The sequence below is a fragment of the Lygodium microphyllum genome, chromosome 27 (genome assembly GCF_053477565.2).
Source record: "Lygodium microphyllum isolate KBCC chromosome 27, Lygodium_microphyllum_v1.1.10, whole genome shotgun sequence".
NCBI classification, from domain to species: Eukaryota; Viridiplantae; Streptophyta; class Polypodiopsida; order Schizaeales; family Lygodiaceae; genus Lygodium; species Lygodium microphyllum.
The window spans coordinates 26,092,100-26,107,986 of NC_141161.1; the positions used below are offsets into that span (position 1 = coordinate 26,092,100).

General features: G+C 43.3%; 1 protein-coding gene across 7 annotated transcripts in view; it reads right to left on the reverse strand.

The window, feature by feature from the left end:
- LOC148012151 (S-adenosyl-L-methionine-dependent methyltransferases superfamily protein) overlaps positions 1–15,887 on the reverse strand; it is a 183,476-nt gene that overhangs the window by 84,777 nt on the left and 82,812 nt on the right. For 6 of the 7 annotated variants that reach the window (XR_015689115.1, XM_087669523.1, XM_087669522.1 and 3 more), the window contains exons 4-7: positions 4,881–4,985; positions 2,197–2,259; positions 843–916; positions 156–696 (exon numbers count right to left, since the gene is read on the reverse strand). Coding sequence is in view for 6 of the 7 variants with exons in the window: in XM_087669523.1 (XP_087525649.1) it covers positions 156–696; positions 843–916; positions 2,197–2,259; positions 4,881–4,985 (783 nt within the window). In the remaining variant the exon portion in view is untranslated. The remainder of the gene's footprint in view (positions 1–155; positions 697–842; positions 917–2,196; positions 2,260–4,880; positions 4,986–15,887) is intronic. The other variant, XM_087669524.1, reaches the window with a different exon arrangement.

The following is a 15,887-nucleotide window of genomic DNA, read 5'->3' on the forward strand; positions in this document are numbered from 1 at the left end:
GAGAACTCTTGCACATACACCAAAGTGATAGTTGATGTGATAGTTTGATGATTTTATATCTGTCATCAAGCCTCCCGAAGACACAAAAATCTTCTTTGACATGCAATATGATAACTACAAACTAGTTTATTCAGAAGATTCTTCCTTCTGTTTACCTGGAATACGGCAAGCAACTGAATTCAATAGTGGTGTCTCTTCCTTTCCACTTTTCTGTCCTGCAGATCCTTCATCCATAACAGATGAGCTTGCTGTTCTATCTTCATAAGTCTGTCCATCTTTGCATGTAATGAGCTCCCGCATGAACTGCCTGGCATCCATATTGTAGGTGTGGATTCTACTTTTGAGTTTATTCAGCCCTGAGTTAATCTGAAGATACTTCACACTGTGTGGATTTAAATCATTTGCATACACTATACATCCCTTCTGTGCAGCTGGGATAGCAAATGGACCGATCCCTGCAAACATGTCACATATCACATGTTCTGGGCTAAATTGAGAAACCAATCGCTTATGCTCATATTCCAGCCTTGAGTTCCAATATACAAGGCCATAATCCAGTTGGAATGTAGCACCATGCTGCTTGACTTCAGTAACTAGGCTCTCCTCCCCCGCTAGAACTTCAAAAGTTGGAACTCTGAATTCATTTGTTATCGTCCCAACTTTGTTAACAACTGTCTTGATCTTTGGCTGGTTCTTCTGTTCCAACCACAGTGACTTAAACTTAAATGATTTTTTTAAAAATAGCCATGCACCTATGCTGTAGAAAACCATACCAAATTGAATGCAGACAAAAGTTTTCAAAGGTGAAAAGCATAACTCTCTTTGAAAGATGAGAAACTTACATCAAGAATAACTGATGCAATAACCTTCTTGTATGGAATGAGCTCTTCCCGGATATTTAGATGTGCAATATGCCCTGCAAGAGAAAAGGCATTCTCAAGACACTTTGATATCATCAAGAACAAATTACAACACCAGCGAGATGTCATCAACCAGGTAATGATCCTGTGCATTTTATCTCTAACACATGTTCCTCGTTTTACCTCAAATTGATTGCTTCCTAATCAAAACAAATGCATAGAGAAAGTAGACCATAAAGAGGAAGATGGATATGATGAAATGGAGACAGAATGATCTCAGACTAGCTCCCAGACCAAGACACACAAACACAAAATCAGTCAATCTCTCCCGTTCCCCCCAGTACCACCTATTCATCATGTTTCATAGGATACACTTACTCAACCCTCTCCTTCCAGATCCACAAATTCATGAGTGGCCAGAGACTGCAGATGGGCCTCATCCTTCCTGCCACATTGTGGGGCAACAGCAGCATATGCCCACTTTTCACACCTATCTTAGGATCACTCTTCCCTCTTCAATTTCAGAGGCCCTTTGCTGTGCATAGGTGCCGACACGCTTTGGATGAGGTACTTGATGTCATTTCCTAAGAATCTCACTTCAGTCTTGGTGAATAAACTGCCGAGGAAACAAGTCATTGGTTCAAAGTAAAGGTGAAGTTCCACTTAAATGGTACTTGGACAACTACAAGCACAGGAGGGCATTGACTACACAGAGAGATCTTTCCTCCTACAATCCAAAGGACCACCACTGAATTGGTTCTTACTCTAGTGTCCCATTACCACTACATTATATAAGAGATGGGCATCAACTGTCCCTTCTTAAATGGGGAGATTCAAGAAGAGATAAATGTGAAGCAGCCTGAGACATTCATTGTTTATGGATATAAGCAGCATATCTATCCCTTGTGGAAGGCTCTTTGGCCTAAAGCAAACCCCTCAAGCATGGTATCAAACGATTGACTCATACCCTTGAGCATGCTATCAAAGTATTGACTCACACCACCAAGCATAGTATCAGAGATTGACTCATTCTTCATTTTGCAATTGATTCATTGACAAACAGTTGGATGTGAACCTCTATTTGTATTCCACTGATTCTTTTCTTTCTTTCATTATTCATAATGTGGATGCCTTGATTATCATGACAGCAGATTCCTTCAAAGCATTTCTTCCTGTTGATTTACAATTCACACTAACAAGGCAAGCATATTGCAAAACACCTTCGAGAACTTGTGATCTACCACTAGATGTACCACAAAATGTAAAAGCCAGAACTATAGCGCACACAGAGCAGTTTTTCAAGCACAAAGCAAACCAATAACTAAATGCCACATACCAACTGTTTCAAAGGATGATGGCACTTCACAACCAGCTGGTAACAGGTCCTTCAATACATGCTCTGAAGACAAGAAATGGTATCAAATTCTTTGTTTACTAGTTTTCTTTTACCAACATGAACATATAAAAGAGTCCTAAAAGTCTGATTACAAATTCCAACAAAAAAAGGAACACAACAAATGTCTCTTAAAATAATCCTGTAAGTCCAGAACTTGTATTTGATGCAACAGAATCACATATTGAGCCCACCCACAACCAATAAGTTTCTGCAGTGGCTCGTATTGTGCACCACACAACGTTTTACCGTATATATTTCCAATAATCAACCAACATTTATACTCTCGAATGAAGGTGCAAATAAGATTTGTTATTAGGTCCCTTAACTGAGAGACACCATATCAAAATAGAGACAAGTCGTCTGCATAATTATCATCTGAATGAAGACAACCATTTCAAGTAGTATCCTCTGAGTCTTTCCATGGTTCCTTCTAAAGGACATCACATTACTGACCAGCAGCAGAGCATTTTCCACTCCAACTATTCTCAGATGACATCAGGCCATTGTCACAGATGGGAGATCATTGGTAGCATCTTTGCTTTGGTACATCTGAATGGCAAAATGAAGTGAGGCTGTAATGCAGAAGCACACCTTCACTTTGGAGAGACTCTCCCATTCGGATAGAGACTATTGGTGCACTCAGCAGTAGATGGGAGAGACTACTCAAATCGAATTAAGCAAGGGATGAGAAGCCTTTCTTCGCACCTAGGGGAGGAGACTGGCACTTTCTTTCCCCTATCAGCTCCATATGACTTCACATAAGAGCCCACCTGAGTGTTTTTTTCGTGGGCCTTGTACTTAAAACCCCTACTGTAAATAGTTGAAGACATCTGTAACCCTTGATTCCTTTTATTGTAGTCTTGTACTCTTTCATATTGAATCTTGTACACTGTGATTCACCTTGGTTTCCCTTAATACAACTTTTTGTTCTCTTGGAGAAAAAAAAAACAGCACACTGCTTTGAAACTGGTTGTCCTGTATTTTTGACAAGTCTGAGGGGCTCCTTGAAATTGGGCCTCCAAAAGTTCCTACAACAAAAGTTATGTATGCCAAATATAGTTTTTAAGGTTCAATGGACTATGATCTGTGCATGGGTGCAACACAAAATAAAGTTCAATACCATCACTATAAAATCTCTTCAAGGGTATGTCCCTAAGAAGCTGATCAAGTGAGTGTATTATCTTCATAAAGTCATATTGATCAGAGCCAATTTTATTTAGTCATGCTGGTATGGGAAAGATTTCTTGGCTGATGTGAAAGGCACCTTAAGGAATAACCTTGTTAATCTACAAGAGCTCAAAAAAGTCAAGGACATAAAGTTTGTCCCCCATGAAAAGGATAGTATAAACTTTAGAAATAAGTTTGTTCCAGTGTGTAAGGTCAAGTTGAGTGATTTACCTGAAGAGGATGCTGCATGGGAGTATCTTAATTGTCTCATTTCCCTTTGCAAAGATCCCTTCTCTTCATATAATTAGGACTGGAACTTTATTTCATCAGGTGCTAAAGTCACGTTTTGCAGCCTCATGTGCTAGTGCAACTGGAGACGTGGCTTAAAAGTTAACATAGCCAAGTAACTGGTCATATTTCCTGTCTATATACTGGGGATTGGGACATAATCTTATCAGGTGCTAAAGCCAGGTTTTTGCAGTCTCATGTGCTAATGTAGCTGGACACATGGTCAGATGTAGCCAAGTAACAGGTCACACTTCTGTCAATCTTTATAATAGAGGGATTACTTTGCAGAAAGGATCTGTTTCAGCTAGCTGGCCCACTCTTTCCATAGCAAATTCACAAATGGTTGTTCTCAACATCATGAGTTGTATGAGATCTAACACATGCCTCAGTCAGACACATTCTGTTGGTACGGTCAGATGACTACCAGCTTGCATACCTGCTACCTGTTTCTTCTTGTTAAAACTGCTATTTAGATTCCCTTCCCCCCACCATCAAACTTTTTTCTCCACCAACTCCCAAGACCTGAAACCTACTTTAAGAGGTAGGAAAGAAGACAAAAAGGAGGGAATCCTGCTACCAGGTTGGCTATTTGCATCATTATGTTTGATTAGAGGTTTATGCATGTATTCAAAGTTATCCCTTTGGTGGGGACCTGAGGAATTAGAAGGGAACTTTGGTTTTAATTTCTCACTTTGATTGAAGGGGATTCTATTAATTCATTAAAACGAGGAACACTATGATTGTTTCAATGTGTTTGCAACCTAAGTACTAGCTTTTTTTTTATCTCTGATGTTACAACCGAGGGAACTCTAGCCAAGATATTATGCTGAGAAAGCTAAAGGAAAATGGAAAGTTGTTGAAGCCAAACCTCCAACAAGCATACAAGCATAAACTAGTACAAACTATGAAAAGGCAGACTTCTCAAGTCTGCCAGTGGAGACAACTACAGACCAATAATCGATAGATGCACATAGCTCCTAGAGCCTGTAAAGAATAAGATGTATGTTACAAATAATCAGTTACAGATATGAAATCTAAAATCGGAATAAGGAATTTCATTAACCGATGAAATCATTGGATACCTTCCATCAAGTATTCAGATTGAATGGAAGAAAAACTCTGCTAGCATACTGACTAAGTGAGCTAAAAATGTAAACTGCATTACTCACCAACTGGCCAATAATCGTAACCTAGTACAACATTGTGTTGTACTACTTCAAATTCTGTAAGTGATCTTAACAAAGCTAATTTTTCGTCAGGTAGCTCAGACAGACCTGTTGTAAGTGCAAAAAAACCCACTGCATCATTAGATACTTTGACTTCAGTAGACGGTACACTTTTTGAGGTAAATTCTGCACGAGTTATTCGTCATATGTGATTTACATTGTGGACAAGCACAAATTTCCTCCATGACTACATCAACTTTTCATCTCTTCAAGAAAGAACTTTGCAGCTCTGGTGAATGCAGCAAGAACCACATGCAATAATACTGAAGAAAAATGAGGGAGAGTCTGCAACGAGGAGACCATATTGGGCAGGTATCTCAAACAGGACTAAAATGATGTGTTTGTACAGAGATCTTCTGAATCATCCAAGAAATGAAAAGGAAAAAGGATGCTCCGTTCCTTTAGATTGTTTCTTTCCTCAAGCATGTTTTTCAGGTTCTCTCTCCCCCCATCTCTCTGATAGAGAAACAAGATCTAAAATTTTTGTTTTCCCTGCCATCTCTCTGATGGAGAAGCAAAACATGTGTCGAATTTAAACATTTCAAAAGTTTACAGTTTAGCACATAAGAAGTTTTCGCTGATGCTACTAAGTGAGATGAATTTTGTTTCGCTTTGCAGAAAGGAAATGCTTATGATTGCCATTGCAATTTGCATGCTGGCATCAGATTAAAAGGTGTTCCGTCTACATTATAAACACATACTTAACAAGTGAAACCAACCCAGTTTTTCCAGAAAGATATAGCTACATTGGAATGTCTGCAACCTATTATTTACTATTCCAATTAGTTATGTACCTGTCAACACACATTGCAATCTTGAATAGCTACAGCTACCTATTCCAATCTGAACCATACATGAACATATGCAGATAGATTACACCAACTCATGGAAATGAAACAGCATTTATAATATCGGCACACAGGGCATGTCAGCGACTTTCTTGTCAGATTTTTGGTGGAGATTGGTACTCTGAGGTCTCCTGGATCTCCCTTGTGAAGAAATCTGTTAGAGACTTTGTTGACAGATTTTTGGTGGAGATTGGTAATCTGAGGTCTCCTGGATCTCCCTTGTTAAGAAATCTGTAAGCTACCTCTGGATAGGTCCTCGGTGTCCTAGGGCTGTAGTCCTAAGGAGCATCTACACAGTTGAGACTACTGTAGCTACCTAGGAGCAGTAGCTTGGGTCACAAGCAGAGGCCCAGCAAACTAGCTGTGAGGATTTTGAAGGGACCCACTCCTTTCTCAACGTTGGCCGATACTTGACCAAGATCCCACACCAGATCACTTGTAGACACAGTGGATCGAACAGCACTATTACCAATGGGATCTGATCACTGGCATTACTGCTTCATTTATGTGGACTATGAAGGTATAGTCATGCCATCGATCTATAGGGCATCTTTTTTGAGCAAGCTAAATTCAAGGCCTGATTCAATTCCTAAAAAACAGCCCCAAAAACATTTATGTCAAAAATAAATGATTATGTAGTTGGGGTAGGACAAAAGGCTAAAAACTCCCTAGAAAAGGTAGTTGTGGCATTCTAGCTCTTCATCCTTGATCATTCTCTCCTTGCTTATCTTTTTTCCTTCATCACCATCATCTCTTTTCTCTTTCCTGCTGCTATCACCGATTCTCCCCTCTACGGCCTCTTGCAGCCACCCTGCTCAGCAACCAACTCAGCCTGACATCATCATCCTTCCTCATCACCTTGGTGGAACTGATGCTGTTCGGACTGTTGCCTGCCATTGCCAGCCTGCTGACTGCCATTGCCACCCTGCTCAGCAACCAACTCAGCCTGACATCATCATCCTTCCTCATCACCTTGGTGGAACTGATGCTGTTCGGACTGCTGCCTGCCATTGCCAGCCTGCTGGCTCTGTTCAGCTGACTTGAGGCTTCATCTAGCTATGTGTTCTGTCCTGGAGGACTGTTTCCTGCATTAACTACTCGGGAGGCAGCTATCCCATCATTCCAGACTGCACACTGCTGTGTTTTGCTGTTTCTGTATCATTGTGCAGCAGGGCAGCAGTCTCTTGGTATGAAACAGGTCTGCTACTGTGTTCAGGACCCATATCGAGTAACACACAGTCTCAGAGGTATTTTCAGCATCTCCAAGAGCTCTCTCAGCTCACATTTGGCCAATCCTCAAGACAAGGAGGCTTGAGGCCTTTCTATACACTCTTTCCTTCATTGAACACCGCTAAATTGTGTTTGTGTGGCATACACTTTGTGTTTCTCTCTGTTTCCCCTAGCATTTACCTACATGGTATCAAAGTGAGACGCTCCTTACTGACACCTGTGTCAATACAAGTCAATGTCTTCATTGGCAACACTTCCTATATACATGTTTGAGGCATAGGAGAGATGTAGACTACCCCAGATGGACATGGCAGTGCCTTTACATTGAAGGTGGCTTATGTGCTAGGTCTTAGCTTCCACCTATTGTCAAGTGAGCAAGGTTTACACATTCAAGCTGCTTGTGCAGTTGATGCTAATTCTTTCAGAAACCGTAATGACCAGACCTTTGCAATTGTGTGTCATGGCTACAAGGAGCATGGTCTTTACAAATTGAAGAATGCAGCAGCTCTTTCCCATTACCTCCTATCTTCAAAAATCCCAGACCAAGCTGTGGCATACTCAGTTTGGTAACCTCAAGGCTCACTCATGAGTCCCTTGCTCATTATCAATGATTTCAACATGATGACATGGGTTTCATTTTTGCAGTTTAAGTCACAAGCATTCTCCTAGTTTCATAACCAGTCGATTTTCAAAGAAACACAATCTGCACGGAAGCTAAAGGCAATCAGGATGGTACCCTTAGCATCTGTTAGTTAGAATTACTGCCCCCACTACTTCATTGGGCTCTCTTCCTCAATCCATCAAGATTCCCTTGATGCAGAGGGGTTTCATGCTCCAAATAATATTCTATACTCGCCCCCCAGGGCATATTTTTGAATTCTTAAAGGAATGACAGCAAGGGCAAAAAGAGAAAGTCGTCTTCTAGAGCTTCAGGAGAGCAAGATGTACTGAAAGAAAAGCCTATGCAGCCTCATGATGTTCCAAATGTAGCCAATGAGCAAAGGCGATTGGTGTTGATGGGGCAATCAATGCAAATGCAAGGACAACTTCAAACTGCCAATCCAATGGGTTACAGATAGCAAGGCATGCATGTTAATGTGGATCACCCACGGTACTTTGGAGATGAATCAATTTTCCAAGCAATGGTTGGTAATGCTTCAGCCATCGGAATGCACAAACAACGTGTACATGGTATGCAGCCACCTATGCAGGGGCCCAATGTATCCAAATGGAATGCAAAGCCCAATGTATAGCAATGTTGGTGATACTTGGGACACAAAGTGGTATAGTTGGTAGTGCATCTATGCAGCTTGGTATGCTTGGGACTCATGGAACAACTGCCAGTCGTGTAAATGTACCATTTAATGTTGGTCAGAGTATTGCTACAAGAGTGCACCTTTCTTGGAGCCATCTGCTTATGATAATTTAGCACCAAAAGGCAAAGCAAAAGGCTGTGATGAGTGTGGTAAAGCACTGAAGTTTGAAGTTTTTAGTGGAGCACAAGATAGATGGGAAGCATTGACTTTCATTCAGCAGTTTGACATAGCCTACTCAAAAGGAAACTTCACTGAGTCATCAAAAATCCGAAAGGCAGCTACTTTTCTGAGAGGGAATGCATTGCAGTGGTGGTCTACACTATTGATGCAAGGTAGAGCATCGTCAACATGGGTTAAGCAATTGTTTACTTCTACTTGGTTGACGAGCGCATCATCTAAAGCCGCATGGCATAACTTGAATTGCAATAATTTGGAACAATATAAAAAGAAGTTTTGGGACGTGTTACAGCCCATTAATTCTTCTCACATTGTCCTCCTTTTTTAGTAGATGAAAAGTATTGTTGTGGGCTACACAAAGAGATTCATGATTTTTGCTGCAAAACCATTGTGACTATGTCACAGCTCATAGAGACAACATGTACTCCTTACATTTTATTGTGTTGGAAGTCTTCAAGCTTCAAGGGTGATGTGGATAAGACACCGAAGTAGGACTTGCAAGGCTGATAAAAAGGGCAGACCTGTAAATATGCCTGAAAAGAGGCAAAAACAACAAGGACATGGAAAAGTGTTGCCTGGTGCAAAGAATTAATGGCAGCAAATAAATACTACATTGGTGAGCAAGAGGAGAATATGGCAAGGAGCTGTCCTAATAGATAAAAGGCTGCAAAGGCCAAAAACAAAGAGGATGCAAGGATAAAAGATCCCAAACATCAGCCGGTTTAGTCCTTGATGAGCTTAGTGATCAACCCAATGGGGATGCTACTGAGCTTTACAGAGCCTAGGGAGAAGTGAAAGATCGGTATACTTTGATATTCTTTGATCCAGTGCACAAAGGAATTTTATCTCTACAGACTTGACTGCCCATCTAGGCATCAAAGATGAGGAGATAGGTTCTACAGGAGAGATTGGCATGCATGTAAAGGGCATGTAAAGCTTATCACAACCATCATTGGGAAGCTTCACTTGCATATATAAAGTTATGTGGACAGCAAAGGGTTCTTCATTACACCATTTGAGGGTTGTGAGGCCTTACCAGGGATGTCATGGTGTCATCGCATGCATGCATCCAAGAGAGTCCGCATAGGAAATAACTCCTACGTCAAGATTCAAGCTCAAGGTCGCGTCAATTTTTCCACTGACCAGGGTCCACCAACTCTAGCTTCGCTAAATGATGTCTATCATGTCCCCAAACTTGGAGTGAACTTGTCATCCGTTCAACGACTTTGCCAGTTGGAGCAAGCAATTTTCTTCATAGCAACCACAATCGAGGTCCTAGACTCTCAAACTCATTTAGTGATTGCTCACGGCAAGGCATAGCCTAATGGCCTTTTAGCACATGACCCATTTTCTTACCAAGCCAACCGCTGATGATTCAGAGTTTCATCGCTTCTAGGCCTTGGCCACCACACCGGAGCCCATGGACTCTAAGCGTCTTTAGCATTTTCACTTAAAACAGCTTGGCTACGACTCTCTTTGTGAGTTATCATGTCAAGGGATTGTTGAGAGCCTTCCATGCCTCAAACAATCTCAAGAGATCTATAAAGCATGTCAGCTACATAAGTAGCATTATACACCCTTCCCTTAACAATCTACCACAAGTGCTGAGAATTCCCTTGGGCTCATTCATGTAGATCTTTGTGGTCTCACTTCCATTGCCGCCTTGAATGGTGTGTTGTACTTCTTTTTAATAATCAATGATTTCTCTAGATACATGTCGGTGTACTTTCTCAAGCACAAGTCAGATGCCTTTACTTATTTCATTCCTTGGGTACTGCTGGTTCATAACTAGACTAGTCATCATGTGGGTACTATGAGGAGTGATTTTGGTGGCGAGTTTACCTCCCACAAGCTCTCTAAGGTTCTATAGGAGCAGGGCATTGCCTGCCAGCTCACCTCTACCAACTCCCTTGCACAAAATGGAGTCGTAGAGCATAGGAACTAAACCGTCATGAACATGGCACATTCTATGCTATTCGTAGCAGAGTTTCCTGAGCACCTTTGGATTGAGGTTGTTAATACTTCGATGTATATTCTTAACCAATGTCCGACTATAGTTGTCTCTTGAAAGACTTTGTACGAGGCAGTTTTTGGCTCTCGGCCTGTTGTTTCTCACTTTAGAGTCTTGAGTAGTCATGCTTATACACACTCTAAATGAGAAGATAGGAAAGTTTACCCCTCGAGCAGATCTCTTGACCTTTCTAGGCTATTCTTTTGAAGCCAAAGCCTATAATTTGTTCCATCCTCGAAAAAACAAGGTGATCATTAGGAAACATGTCGTCTTTGATGAGAGGGACATGGTGCAGTCTTCTGCACCGAACTTTGTATCCTCACCTGTGCTCACATCATTTCAGATCATGAGATCTGAGCCGAGTCTACTACTCGCTCCTGATCTTCCTACAAATACTTCAGCTACCAGGCTCCCTCCACGAGACCCATTACCTCGCTGGTATCAATAGCCCATGCAGGATTCGAGGACCCTTCCACCAAATTCCACTCCGAAGGACCCTAGAAGGTCTACTCGACTTGCCCCTCACACTCCATATGCATCGATGTTTACAGCTAACTACATTGCACATTCTAAGTCTGACAGTTGGTAGGTCGCTCTCCAAGATCCTCTATGGCATGAGTCCATGTAGAAAAACTCAATAGTATCGATCAAAATGGGACTTGGACATTGGTGAATCGTCCTCATCACAAGTCAATCATCGAGACTAAGTGGATTTTTAGGACAAAGCTAAAGGCTGTGGGTACTTTGAACAAATACAAGACTCGCCTTGTAGTGCAAGGTTTCAAGCAAAAGCACGGCATTGACTATGAAGAAACCTTCAAAACTACCATCCGGTTGACATCATTTCATCTATTGATTGTGCTCATTGCTCACTATCGTTGGCTGATCTATCAAATGGACTGGTTGACCAATCATTCAAATGGACGTCAAAAGTACCTTTCCGAATGGTTATTTGGAGGAGAAAGTCTATCTAGAGTAGCCTCCCGGCTTTTCTTCCGTTGAATAGAGTGAGAAGGTATTCGCTTACAGAAAGCTCTTACTGGACTGAAGCAAGTGCCAAGGTCTTGGTACCATGAGATGGACCTCTTACAAACCCATTCTGCCCCCTATGATCCAAATCTATATGTGCGCACCACTAGTGCAAGGGTCAACTATATCCTGTTGTACACTTATGATACACTCCTCACTAGCTTAGATTCTGCGGCTATAGTGAAATTCAAGACAAAGCTTTGTGCTACATTCAAGATGACCATTTGTTGCCTCATTTCTTGGGCATGGAGATTTGTTCGATCCAAGGTAAGTATCTTTCTGTCATAGCAAAAGTACACCCTATAGCTGGTGGAACAATATTGCACTGATCAGATACGGCCAATGGCCACACATCTAATCCCACTCTCAATCTACATAAGGATATCTCGGGTCAGCAGCCTTTTGATTCTCACACCTATTGTTCTCATATAGGGAACCTACTTTGGTTGATTCATACTAGGCCTTATGTTGCATACTCAACTAGTTTGCTTAGTCAATATTTTAATGCACCTAGCATGTCTCATTTGATTGCTTGTCTTCGTATATTAAGATATTTAAGGTGTACCTATAGTTATGGAATAACTTATGGTCATGGTTTATGCTTACAGGGATACACTCATTCTAACCATATTTGTGGCATTGGACATGGGAATCTCCAAAGACAATCTTTTTCCCTCTGATTGCATGCTAGATTTGCTTGTCTTGCTCATCTATCACATTGCTCGTCTCTCTTCATATGATTCGTGCATACACACACCATTAGGTAATCCCTAGGCACTTATCCTAGTAGTGTGTGGGATTGTTTTGCCCATTTTATGAAGCTCAAGGGGCCATCCATCCTTATTTCCCGTACTTCGGAACACCTAATGACTCACTGAACAAACACTGATAAATCTTGTAACAAACTAAAATAAAGCTCTCCACAAAAAAAAACTCAACAAAATCCCAAAAAATAAGAAACATCCATTGTTGATTCCATCCGCCTTTGCAGGACTTGACAGACCCCTGGGCAATCGATAAGCAGCCTTGGTCCAATGCCCTAGCCTCTCTAGGGTGATCACTTGGGCTCCCCTGGTAAAATAACCATCGCCTCTATAGTCTTGGTAGATCACTGGGTAGTTGACGTGCACCTTTTTTCCGATACAGGGTTGCATTTCGTGTACATATGGTACGTTTCATACACTACATACCATAAATTCATTTGTATGGTACCGTACAGTTTGCGTACATTCTATTAGCCTGCTCTTTATCATTCTCAGTCTGTCATCTCCTGGTTGTGAGCTCCTGTCAGAGTTTGACAGGAGACTGAGGAGCTCTGTCAGTCCTTTAGTGGCTGTTTTCATCAGTCCACAGCCTGCGGGAGACACACAGCCCATACTGGGCTGTTTTTTGTGCAGTCGGCCCAGTTTTCTGGGCAGGTCGGCCAGATCTGGCTGGTCGGCCAAATCTGGCCAGGTCGGCCAGATATGGCAGGTCGGCCAGTTTACTGGCCTGGGGGCTATATATAGCAGCCCCCCCAGTCATTCCAGCATTGTATTCTGCAGATTCAGCACTGTCTCCGTCTCCCGCTCCGGCATTGGTGCTGCCATTGCTTTCAGTCTGTTCTGGTGCCCTCACTGACGCTCCGGGCTACGTGCAGGGACTGCTCTGTCCATTTCAATGTATTCAGCGTTCATCTCAGTCAGTGCAGACTTTCTTCCTTCATTCCCTGCTTTCTCTCTCCTCTCCTCTGTGTTCGTGTTCTTCTTCCGTTGCGCACTCTCACATGGTATCATCGCCTAATTGAGAGCATGGAGGACATACCTTCTGGAGAGATATACCTTACTGCTGCTGCCATCTGATCAACAACTGCCCAGGCGACTTCTTCTGGAGGCTTTTCAGCCTGCGTTTTCTATCCACGCTGTCTATAGAGGCTGCCACGTCATCCAGCGACCCAACAACCCTGCGTTTTCCACCAGGCTGTCCCTCCTTCTGCTGGGCGACTCATCTACAGCCTGCGTTTTGCTGTTCTGCTGGTCGCTTCCACTCCAGGCGGCACATTTCCTGCTGGCGACTTCTTTCCTGGCTGTTTCCTGGTGCTAGTGGTCTCTTTTCTGGTGATTGTCATCAGTTATCTTTGCGTTTTGCAAATCCAGGTGTTTGTAGGCATTCTCAGCCTGCGTCTTGGTGGTTGGTGACCACACTGCTGGTCATATTTCGACATCGGCACAACTTTCTTTGGTATTTTGCAGATTGGAAGATGTCTTACCAGTTTTCAGGCTTTGATGACTCAGAGGATGAACTACTTTCTCATCATTCCTCTGAGCGGAGGCGGGATTATCATGAGGAAGAACCTCCTCGCACTCGTCCTTCTTCAGTCCATGCATCTCAGAGGGTTCCATCTACCGCGAAGGTATCTTCCGTGAAGACTGCTTCAGATGTGCGGATGCCTTCCTTGATTCCCTCTATTCAGGTGCCGATTCTCCCTTCCTTTCCGAAGGAAGATAAGTTGGATGGTTCCAACTACTCCCTCTGGTCATGCAAGGTGGCTTGCATCCTAGATACATTTGACCTTTGGGAGCTTGTTTCTTCACCCATCGACCGCCCCCCCGCGGATTCGTCCGATGGCACCGCTATGGACAGTGCAGCCTTATGGGATAGGCTCAACTCTCGAGCCCATTCCTTTCTTTTTATGAGTCTACATGATTCCGTTCTTGTACATGTTCACAGGTTACAGACCGCGGCGGAAGTGTGGAAGAAGCTTGCGTCTTTGTATCAGCACAAGACGTTTGCCCACAAGATTTCCTTGGAGAAGAAGTTGCGGATGCTCAGTCTTGATGATTCTCCTTCCATGAAGGAGCACATCACGAAGATGGAGGATATGCGAGGCGAGTTAGCCTCTCTTGGTCGTCTGATATCGTCTAAGGATATGGCGATGATTCTGTTGACTCAGCTGCCATCACCCCATTATGATGTCTTCTATACCAGCCTCATCACCTCAAGGACCCGTGAGACACCCCTATGGGAGGAGCTTTCCCCGCTTGTCTTGGAGCATGACGAGCAACTCAAAGAGGTGGGAGCCAATGGCTCCACCAAGGCATTTACGGCCGGCATAGGTGGCGGCAAGAAGAAGAAACAAAAGAAGGAGAAGGCCAAGGACAAGAAGGAGGAGGACAAGAAGGATGCAAAGGAGGACAAGCCCAAATGTCCCCATTGTGGGAAGGGCACTCATCCCGAGGAGAAGTGTTGGCAGAAGTATCCCCATTTGAAACCTAAGGAGAAGGACTCGAAGGCTGCCCCAGCCACAACAGAATCTGCGTTTGTGCATGTCTTTGTTGAGGAGGATACAGCCCTAGCTTCTACCACACTAGAGAAGCCTTGGCTCGTCGACAGTGGAGCATCTTCACATATGACCTTCCGTCAGGATTGGCTTTAGGATATTCGTTCCAGAGGGGGTACAGTCACCATTGGTGACAACTCTACAGTCCCTGTTCAAGGCGTGGGGACTTTGCCTATGTTTTCTGAAAGGCGGTCTTCCTCCGCCAAAGTTCTCTATATTCCTGATTTGGGTTTTAACCTATTATCTGTGCATGGCCTTACTCACCTAGGTACCCGAGTTATTTTTACACAGGATGCAGTCACAGTGGAGGATGCTTCTACAGGTGATGCTCTTTGGACAGGTACACAGGAGGGTGGGCTTTATACGCTCACAGCCTTGGCTGCAAGGACTTTCCATGAGCTTGGGCTGCTTTGGCATGCTCGGTATGGTCATTTGAACCTCAATTCTCTTCGGCGGGCTTCTAGGAGGAAGATGGTGGAGGGACTTCCTGATTTCCCTCCTCTTCACACTTTGTGCCCTAGCTGCTTGAGGGGCAAGCAGCACAGGCAGCCTCACCCTCAGGTTGCTTCTAGGAGGGCTACTTCTCCGCTTGAGTTGGTTCACACCAACCTTTGCGGACCTATGGGCACGGCCTCCCTTGGGAAGGCCAGGTATTTGATGCTGATTGTGGACGACTTTAGTCGTTATGTGTGGCCTTATTTCTTGGAGTACAAGAGCAAGGCGTACTCCCGTTTCTGTGAGTGGCAGGTGTTTGTAGAGATCCAAACAACTTCCAAGATTCGTGGCGTTCGAGCTGATCACGGTGGCGAGTTCACTTCTCACCTTTTCTCTCAGTTTTGCAGGGATCATGGTATTCGGGTGGAGTATTCCCATCCGAACACACCATCAGAGAATGGTATGGTGGAGCGTGGGAATCGGACCATGGTGGAGATGGCCCGCTCTATGCTAGAGCATAGGAATCTTCCTCATTTCCTTTGGGGTGAGGCGGTGGCTACAGCGGTGCATATTCGCAACTACTCT